Below are 11,462 nucleotides of genomic sequence, written 5' to 3'. Positions count from 1 at the left end.
AAGAGGAACTCGTACGACAGAAGGAGAAAGACCCGCAGTTAAAAAGCGAAGAAGCGGCGCGGATGGCGAGGCTCATCCAGGAACAAAAGGACGCGACCGAAAAGTGCGAATCCGGCAGGAAAGACGTAGAGGTCAGGTTCGAGCGCCTGTAGAAGGAAGTGGAAGACCTCAGGAAGGAAAAGTTTGGACTCCAGTGTGAAGTTGAGGCTGCAAAACTGAAGAGGAACGAGCTAACATGCCTTCTAGAGAAAGGAAATCGTGGCTGGAGAGGGAGACCGGTGTCCAGGGCGAACGGAACGAAAAGCGGAAAGATGAGGTTGGACAGCTGCGAGGAGCGAAGGAGAAATTGGTTTACAACCTGAAGAACCTGTAGGGGAAAAACAGATGCCTGGAGAAAGACAACTGGAAACTGAAGGAGCAGCTGTTCGTCTTCAAGGAATGGCGCGATCTCCAAGGAATGGCGCTGGCCTCACAAAGACGGATGAGATATGAAAAATTTGAAGACAATGTTTGTTGTATAGAAGGTTTAATGTTTATTTGTAATAAGTTTGCTTTGTTGATCCTTGAAGGAAATTGAGGTTGCAGGAAATTAAATAAGCTAAAATGTTTTCTTAAGAGTTTTGTTGATTCCTGAAAGGGAAAGGAAGATGGGAGGATTGAAGGAAGTGGAAGTTGCAGGGAAATAAATATGCTGAAATGTTTTCTTTAGAATTTTATTGATTCCAGAAAGGTAAAGAAAGATGGGAGGATTGAAGAAAGCGTGAGATTGGTGGAGTGCCAGGAGAAGAAGCATAGGATTCAGAGAAGACCCAGGAGTACTGAAAGGATTCAGAGAAGCCCCAGGAGAACTGAAAGGATTCAGAGAAGCCTCAAGAGAACTGAAAGGATTCAGAGAAGCCCCAGGAGAACTGAAAGGATTCAGAGAAGCCTCAGGAGAACTGAAAGGATTCAGAGAAGCCCCAGAAGAATTGGAAGGAGTCAGTGGCATATTCTGGTTATAAGACTAAGCAAAGGTGTTGTCTACGATGGAACAGGTGGGCGAGGCCCGCCACGTGTCCTGGGACGGGTGGGCCGCGCCACGCGTCCCGGGGTGGGCGGGCAGGACTTGCCACACGTCCCGGGACGGGCGGGTGGTGCTTGCCACCTGTCCTGGGATGGGCGGGCGGGGCCCACCATGCTTCCCGGGACAGGTGGGCGCGCCCGCCATGCATCCCGGGACGGGCTGGCGGGGCCCACCACGTGTCGTGGGATGGGTGGGCGGGGCCTGCCATGTGTCTGGGGACGGGCGGGCGAGGCCTGTCACGTGTCCCGGGACGGGCGGGCGGTGCCTGCCACAAGTCCCAGGACGGGCGGGCAGTGCCCTCCATGTGTCCTGGGACGGGTGGGTGGTGCCTGCCACGCGTCCCGGGACAGGTGGGCGGTGGCCGCCACGCGTCCGGGGACGAGTGGGCAAGGCCCGACACGTATCCCGGGATGGGCGGATGAGGCCCGCCACGTGTCCCTGGACGGGCGGGCGAGGCCCGCCACATGTTCCAGTGTTGGCGGGCAGGGCCTGCCACGAGTCCCGGGACGGGAGGGCGAGGTCTGCCACGTTTCGCGGGATGGGCAAATGAGGCCCGCCACGTGTCACAGGACGGGCGGGCGATGCCTGCCACATGTTCTGGGACGGGCGGGTGAGGACTGCCACGCGTTGTGGGATGGGCGGGCGAGGCCCGCCACGTTCCGGGGATGGGCAGTCGAGGCCTGCCACGTGTCGTGGGATGGGCGGGCGATGCCTGCCACATGTCCTGGGACGGCCAGGCAAGGCTCGCCACGTTTCCCGGGTCTGGCAGGCGGGGCCCGCCATGTGTCGCGGGATTGGCAGGCGGGGCCCGCCATGTGTCGCGGGATGGGCAGGCGGGGCCCGCCATGTGTCGCGGGATGGGCAGGCGGGGCCCGCCATGTGTTGCGGGATGGGCAGGCGGGGCCCGCCATGTGTCGCGGGATGGGCAGGCGGGGCCCGCCATGTGTCGCGGGATTGGCGGGCGATGTCCACCATGTGTCATGGGAAGGGTGGGCGAGGCCCGCCACGTTTCCCGGGACTGGCTGGCGGGGCCCGCCATGTGTCCCGGGATGGGTGGGCAAGGCCTGCTATGTTTCCCAGGACGGGCGGGCGGGGCATGCCAAGCATCCCGGGACGGGCGGGCGGGGCTCGCCACATGTCCCGGGACGTGTAGCAGGCCCCGTCCGCCCGTCCCGGGACGTGTGGGTGGGCGGTGCTTGCCTTTGTCCAAAACTTAAGGGTAAAAAAAGGAAATATGGGAAAATGGAGCGCTTATGACTTACCTAAGATAACTGTTAAAGGGAATGCAAGGTTGCCATTGAAAACTCGGCTGATTAATCTAATTTACATTTATTTACAAGCAACATTGAATGGCCTGAGATAAAGGCAAGGCAGGTATGCCATCGGGGGAGGTCGTGTATTGTCTGGAACACTCTTATCTTTCACAAAGTGGAAAAACTGGCCGAAATCAACATCTACTGCAATGCTGGTTTCCCAGTTTATGAATTCAGGTAATACAAGCACTTGCGAGGAGACGGAGCATGGACTCAGCAATCTGGAAATGAATTCCCAAATTACACACAACATAAACTAAAGACTTCTTGCATAATATCTCAGCTGATCACTATGGAGGGTGTTTATCTTTAATCACACACTAGGGGAGGAACTCTAGTGCTTAAATTAAATGTTCAATGAAGACTTAATTTTGGACAGGTCACAGGGGTAGCACGTGCTACGATGGTGGACAAAGGACGTTCAGTAGAGGAGTTATAAAAGGGAAATTTGAAAATGGAAATAGCAAGATTTGCCTTGAAGGAATAGGACTGGTTGGATTTTGCACTTTCGAGACGTACATGTAGTCCTTAGTGGCTTGCACATGTATCGTGATGTCTGAGGAGGGCTTCAACCAGCGACGACAAAACAAAGGGGCTGACTTCAACTCAGAGGCAAGCACATCTGCCTGATAACAGAAGCTGGCATAGACTGAGGACGAATCAGGGCATTTCCAAGCGGCCTGGGATCACACACTGCCTACAGCATTGTCTGGAAAGATGCAAAAACACATCCAGCACATTTGTGGGAAAAGTGGTCTAAAGCTAGGAGTACCTAAAGCCCACCAAGAAGCCTATATAACCCCTGCGACCTGCCCTTCTTACCCTATACACTAGGTGTAGTTGTTAATGGATTATTCTCCCCCCAGACCGGACATGCCAATCTCCCCAATGCTTTAAATGGGGCGTAAAAATGAAAATGGCTGTTCTTCTAGGAAATAACTAAAAATGAATGATACTGGGAAGACGAGGCGATCAAAAACCGTAATATATATATGTATATATACATATTATATATATATATATGTATATATATTATATATATATATATATATATATATATATATATATATATTATTATATATATAACATATATATATATATATATATATATATATATATATATATATATATATATATATATATATATACATGAGATATTTTTAGATCCGCCATTGCCATACCATCTCAATCATGACTCTCTTATCACTTCTGTAATCTTTACTAAGCCTTCCCTTCGTCTTATTTCATCATTTTCCAATCTCTCAAACAGCAATACTCCCATAATCTACTCAGCAATCTCATCTCTGTTCTCTGAATCTTTACTTCCTCTTTTCTTCTTAGAGCCCATGTTTCTGCTCCATACATTAACGCTGATCTTGTCACAGTGTTATATATCTTAACTTTTAGCTTGATTGGCATTTTCTTATCCCATACTACTCTAGCTATCTTTCTCCACTTCCCCCATGAAGCTTTTATCCGACTGCCTTCGATAATGACACCTAAGGGTAATATTAAATAAAAGTATTTAAGTCTATATCAGACGATATTACAGAGTTTACAAAAGTAATATAAATGAAAACACAAGTAACGGGTAAAGCACGGCTTACTAAATGGACGTAGTCATGGTCAACCTCTCTTCCCGGTTTAGACAACAATTTCAGTTTTATTTCCCATTCTATTCTGTCTAGCAGTAGTATACACGAGCGTTCATGTGACGATGTATATTTTGAGATGTGGAGCCTCACTACAGAACATTCTTCTTGAATACGAATCACTAAGATAAAATGCGAAGTTGGTCTAGTGCTTACCTTTCAGTCCACATCTGTCCTTGCAAAGGTATTCAGATATTGAGAGAGAGAGAGAGAGAGAGAGAGAGAGAGAGAGAGAGAGAGAATAAAAGTATTTTTCTTTGTTTCGTGGCTTTTTTATATATACTCGCAGATTGTGCTTCACCTGAGGATAAAGGGTTTCATTCTTTAACTACTATAATGGAATAAATAAATACAACAGTTACATCTCAATACAAAGATTCATTGCTTGCACTAAGTGGCCAAGGTAGCCTGGGTACATTCTTTGTAGAATAAAAAAAAAAAAAAAAAAAAAAAACTTATGATCCTTGACAGGAGTAATAATTATCATTTATATGATTCTGGATGACTTATAATATTCCCCAATTCCCCCCTCCGCCCCCCCAAGCCCCAGCCCCCGCCCCCGCCTCCACCGCCCTTTATTTGGGATAAAGAGACGGGCGTGATGGTATGAACCATAGATCTCTCTCTGTATATCTATGGTTTGGGCAATTATATGAGTGCTTCTTCCAAAAAATAGGTACACTTGATGCACCTTTCATTGGCCAATAAATGAAACAAATTCGTTATATCCCCTACGAACGTTAACTGATACTGAACTGACCTTTTTTTCATACGTATAGAAACCATAAGCTAAAAAAAATCTGTCCACAGGACATTTTATCAACAATTTTTAATAGTCCGTCCGAATGGCATTTCCAAATAATACGAATTGCTCTACGCACTTTGGATTTATTTTACGAAGTGACACATATTTATTACGTCTCTCCAAACTATTATAATTCATTCATATCTGACGTGCTTTAGACATGTCTTCAATGGATGACAGGGTAAAAAAAACGGCATGTCTGCTGTTCCGTGCGAATTGCATTTCCAAATAATGCGAAGATTTCTAAGCACTTTGGATTTATTTTAACTAAATGATACATATTCATTATGTCCCCTCCAAACTATAATGCATTAACGTATGATGGGACATCAGTCATGTCTTTTTTTAATGAATGGATGACGTGTTAGAGGCACGGCGTAGAAACAAACAAGATCCTCCATCTCGGTATCAGTGTTGCCGAAGTGCGGAATTTTCGCCAGCTATCCAAGTTTGTGTTCGATGCGGATTCCACATCTGCATTTTCAGCAGCAATTTCTTCATGGCGCATTCATGTAAATTTGTCATATACAAATTGCAATATTTTTTTTACTTTCAAACAATTTCTCATTCAAACAAATATTAAAAAAGATAACACTTATCAGAATATGACGGTGATATGATTAATGTACATCAATCTGTTATTATAGAATTATTTCCCATGTGATTTAATGAGTTATATAATGATACATAAATGCTGTTATGCTTATTACAAACTTATCTGTAAATAAAAAAAATATGGGACAAATAAGAAAGGAAAAAATAATACTCCTCATATGTATATAATGACATGTATAGTACGTATTGTATATGTATTATGTATAAATGTATACTAGTATATAATGTGGAAAAATATGTCTATAAAGGGGCTATGAATATATAAATATGTATATATATGGATGTATAATATATGATATATGAATATATATATGTATATATATGTATCTATATGATATATGGTATATAATATATAGTATGTATGAATATATATATATATGAATATATATGAATGTATATATATGTATATATATAAAATATATATATATATATATATATATATATATTCTATATATATATATATATATATATATGATATATAGTATACATATATGTATAGATGTGTGATATAAATTTGTAATATATGATATATACATATATATTTTATATATATGATATGTATAATATATATATATATATATATATATATATATATATATATATACATACATATACATACATATGTAAACATATAAGATATGTATATGTATATTATATATATACTATATATATATATATATTTATATATTCATGTAATATATGGTGTATATATACATATATATATATATAGGATATATATATATATATATTTTATTTTTATTATATATATATATACATATATATATGTAGTATATATGTATATATATATATATATATCTACATGTAGTATGTATATATATACCAGAATATATCTATATCTATCTATCTATCTATCTATATTATATATTATACTCTAATATATCTATATAGTATATTAATATATTATATATTATGATGATATATGATTATTCTATATGATCGATATATTATATGGTATATTATATATAATAAATAATATATGCATGTATAGTATACATATCTGTATATATATGGTGTGGTATATTGTTTTATATATGATATATATACATATATATGTATATGTTAAATAATTGTATATATATATATATATATATATATATATATATATATATATAACATATACATACATATCATATGGTCAAAACATATAAAGATATGTATAATATGTATTTTTATATATATATATATATATGTATAACAGAATCACGAAAGTTAGGAACGTGATAATCCATAATAAAGATAAATGCCACGAAGGAAAAATAAACGAAGGAGTCTGCGAGATCTTTCGGCTGAAAAGCCCTTTACTGAAGCAGCTACTGACAAAAATACGAGAAAAGCAATACAAGAAGGTTCGTATAACTGACAGATAGGGATTATAAAAGGATTATCTTCCAGGTGTGTCGGATTCTAGGCACTAATCCTTTTATAATCCCTATCTGTCAGTTATACGAACCTTCTTGTATTGTCTTTTCTCGTATTTTTGTCAGTAGCTGCTTCAGTAAAGGGCTTTTCAGCCGAAAGATCTCGCAGACTCCTTCGTTTATTTTTCTTTCGTGGCATTTTATCTTTATATATATATATATTATATATATATATATATATATATTTATATATTTCATGTATATGTGTATATATACATATATATATATATGTATGTATATATAATAATATATAGATATATATATATATAATATATATATATATATATATATATATATATATATATATATATATATTATATATATATATATATACTATATATATACATACATGTATGTATATATATAATCTTATACCTATATACCTATATATCTATATATCTATCTATATATATATATATATATATATATATATATATATATATATATATATATATATATATATATTAGTAATGTACCATAGATATAACGAAATTGATATAAATCGTTCAAATCCCTAGTGCGAAGTTCGTGATCATCATATCCTACGAATAGGTGCAGTAAACAAGTGATCAATTTCCTCCGCAATCTCCTATGGGCATACAGTTTTTATCGCTAGTAGGTAATACGCTAAACAAGTGCGATACTCAAGTGTTTTCAACGAAGGATTTTCAGTGCCAGAATTCTCGCTTTTAATTAATTTGCTATGTACAAAGGTAATATCCAGAGTTTCAAAAATATATCTTTGGAGCTCACGTTTCATAGACAATGAAACTTCTAATATTATATATACTTGCATCTCTGCAAAACTCGTAAAGTTCAAGTGGCAACCATAATTTTGCGGACTAAGTATTCTATCTTCCCAGATCGCCAATCCATTATCATGCATATGAGTTCATTGTTTTATCCCGTTCGATACTTTGTAGTGACCATATACAGCAGATGGCCTATAAATGAAGAAAACATGAGCGGCTGGAAATCGCGTAATTTTCCCCCCAGAAAACTGCTATTTTTCAAAGAAGAAACTGAAGTTGAAATTTGTGAAACTCAGGACGACAATGAATTAGTAGATTCATATGATTCACATGATTACATATTAAAAGTTTTTTCCTGAAGATTACTCAATTTCAGACGAAGCTGATGATGAAAAAAAAAAAGTGAAAATGAGCAAGACAATAGTATTATATTATGTGACACGCAGCCTCAAAATGTTAATAATGATGACGAGGAACAGTGCATGATTATATCGTCATATAGTGATGAACACACCAACGCAGACAATAGTGTTATATGTGACACAGCCTCAAAATGTTAATAATGATGCCGAGCAACAGTGCATAATTATATGGTCAAAATGACAAACACATCGATTCAGGTATTACACATCAGTGTCAGACTCTGATGAAACATTGTTCACAATTAGGAAATTCAATAATTTACAATGAGACTCAGGGCCTCTGTAACACGGTTTTTTCTTTAACTTTTTATCTATGCATTTCATAAATATAACGCTTATTCAGAATACACATTATATCTACACATAAATTTTGACTGTATTCTGCATTACGTAGGTTGAATAAATTTGGTACTTATAATGTAAAAATGACTTTTTTTGAAGACGGGCCAACTTACTCAGAGAAAAGGTTTCGAACGCACTCGTTACGTAACTTATGACAGCATTTCTTCCCTCTTTCTCGATGGATGATTGGCTATACGTAACGAAGGCTATACCTCTGCCAACAATGACATACAAATTTAAATACAAGCAAAGCAGTATACCTTTATGAACTCTAAAACCTCTCCACTGATAATTGTCATAAAGAACAAACCAACAATATATGTTAATAAATACAAAAACACTTCGATTATTAGTCTAACTCCCAAAATTACAGTCTAATTTATAGGTCACAATCAGATTGACAAGATATAGGGAATAGTTGGTAATTTTCAAAAACAGTAGACAAGCTTGATTTGATAACTGCTACATCCAATGTCAAGCAATTTTTATTTATTGGCTATCTACCTATTTACTGAAAAAAAAAAAGCCGGTACCGTATTTTGGCTTTAAACCTTCACCAATAATTATCGTCAGAATGATAGATGACTTCATGGGGCTCCACCCACTTTGGCCTCGTTATAATTCAGGATAACACTGAAGGCTATCATGGGCATTGTTGGATTAGAAAATTTAACTTCTGGCTATAAAAACTCATTTTTCTAGTAGTTGTAAGAAGTGCTAAATGATCGTCAAGGATCCCAGCTGTTGGCCTAAACGTTTAATTCATGTATATCACTGCTTTACTGTTGCGGCACTACTGCTACAGTAGTATTACTACGCCAGCACAGATACCCCACCCACATCCATGTATCGTTCCGCCATTCATAAAGTCTTTGGGTTTCCGAGCCGATGGTACAAGGTGAATGAATATCTGTCTGGTGGATGGACGGGGCAACATTTCATCAAAAGGCGTTTACCTTGCTTACGTAATGAATGTTTTCGACTCTTGGCTCTTAATTATTGGCCATGGCGTCGGCTAGAAATTTTTACCCTATAAAAATTAAAACTATCGGGTTTAGGTTATTGATAATGCTGACAAAATTTGTGTGGTTGTAAAATATACATATGTCAACTTTCAGCTACATCCGATGCTTTGATAAGGAGGCAAGTCCAAAAAACCGTGTTACAGAGGCCCTGAATCTCATAGTAGTTTACCGAGTAAGGCGAGAATTTCGTTTTCTTTGTTTCCGTATAGAAGGCCAAAAGTAAACAAGCATCGCTTGAAAAACTTAACTAAGCGCTTGCGGAAACTTTATGCGGATACAACAGCAACACTGTTGAGAGGTGTAACAGGACCAAACTTCTCAGTTGCACTATGAAACAATTAATAGGAAAGGGTGTAAAGAAAGTTGTAAGAGAATACGAACGTAGGTACAGTAACAGGAATAAGAGGGGGTTGTGGCTAGAAGACGAAGGGATGATGTAGAGAACCTTAATCAGTGCCTACAGTGCACTGCCTGAGAATAAGTGATCATTATCCTATACTAGTGACATACTTAACGGAATGCAAGAGAGATTTAAACAAAATAGCAAAGCGCTGGGACCCGTGAAGTTATTCATAAACGAAGTGACCTATTAACCGGGAATCGGTAAAACAAATTATTAATGTTCTTGGCAAAAGAAACTTTGCATCTCAAAGCTTTATGTGGTCAAGCAGATTTGTTTGCCAAACGACCTCGAGGTTGGCATACATTAATTTACTTAAAAGTTTAAAATTTCATAGAGGCCTCTCAAATGTGTATTCAATAAAACGCGAATACTGTTAAACAGCCTGGTTATTTCTAAATTAAGTAGTTTTCACTTTCAACATCTGTCATTATATGGATGATAAACCAGATTCCACACGTTGTTTTTCTCTATAAAAATACGAGGAAGCAGTCAAAGACTGAAAACTAAAGACCTATTATTTATTAATAAAAAAACTATGATACACAGGCATATGGTAGGTTTACGAATGCACAATATCCGAGGAATTTGAACTTAATTTACAAACCTATCAATTTTAATGAAAAGTGCATCATGGAAAATTTAGAAAGTAAATGAATAGAAGCTTACATCTCTTGTCGACATCGTGGATCTCTAGAAACATCAGCCCAACACAAAGGTTTTGCACATTTTCTAGAATACCGATTCCTCCAGCAAATTGTGACCTGTAACAGAAAAATAGCGGCAGAAAATATTCTTACGGCAATTACCCGGCAACTCCGTCTTGAATTAAGTAAGATATCTTTTAATTGAAGGGATAATTAGCGTATAAAACCCTTGTGTTACATTTCTCCATCAACACCCAAAAAAGGTTATTAAACATTTTAGAGCATAATTATGCATTAAGGCTATATACAAAAAAATTATACTTTACAATTCTACTCTACTTCTGATGCCATTTGAAGTTCAAAATTTTCACTAAGTAGAAACCACTTAAAAAAAAGCATATATTAATACTTAGAATATAACCCATTCTGAAAATCGTCAAATCAAAATGAAGATAACCCACCTACTATGATCAAAGTCGTCGTCTTAAAAGTTACCTTCGATCTTTCAAGTATTCAAGTTTATATAAAAGTTAAAGAAACACCTGAACTTTAAAATAAAGCAACGAAGTTGTGTAATGTGAGCTCTTGCTAGGGAGGAAAAGCTTACATCATAGAATATTTTTGCCACTAATTATCAAAAGGACTTAATAGCTCGTACTTTAGTATGCTGCATTTAAAATGTATATTGGTACTACATGCATTAACTGCTTGATGACCATTCAAGCATTTCAGGTGCTATATAGCAAATGCGATCAAACACATTATTATGAATAGCTTGGCATAGACCGACGTTCATTACAGCATCACTTACTAAATGGGTACCAACAATGACATCCAATTCATGATAGCTTCACAACCTCATCTATGTTAATGCGTATTTCACATACTCAAAAGCCTTGTTGATGGATATACCATTGGAAACTCATGCCTTGATTATGGATAGCATCTCAAACTCACTGTCTGTGTTGATGAACAGTTACACAACGC

At 37.9% G+C, this 11,462-nt stretch overlaps 1 protein-coding gene across 1 annotated transcript in view; it reads right to left on the bottom strand.

Annotated features, from left to right (window-relative positions):
- Positions 1-2,041: 2,041 nt before the first annotated feature.
- LOC135221206 (collagen alpha-1(III) chain-like) overlaps positions 2,042-11,462 on the bottom strand; it is a 43,064-nt gene continuing 33,643 nt past the window's right edge. The window contains exon 2 of the mRNA XM_064259027.1: positions 2,042-2,275. Coding sequence (XP_064115097.1) covers positions 2,042-2,275 — 234 coding nt within the window. The remainder of the gene's footprint in view (positions 2,276-11,462) is intronic.

Source organism: Macrobrachium nipponense, chromosome 2, assembly GCF_015104395.2.
Source record: "Macrobrachium nipponense isolate FS-2020 chromosome 2, ASM1510439v2, whole genome shotgun sequence".
In the NCBI taxonomy this organism is placed as follows: Eukaryota; Metazoa; Arthropoda; class Malacostraca; order Decapoda; family Palaemonidae; genus Macrobrachium; species Macrobrachium nipponense.
Note: the sequence above shows the minus strand (reverse complement) of the source record. Positions and strands in the feature narration are given on the sequence as shown.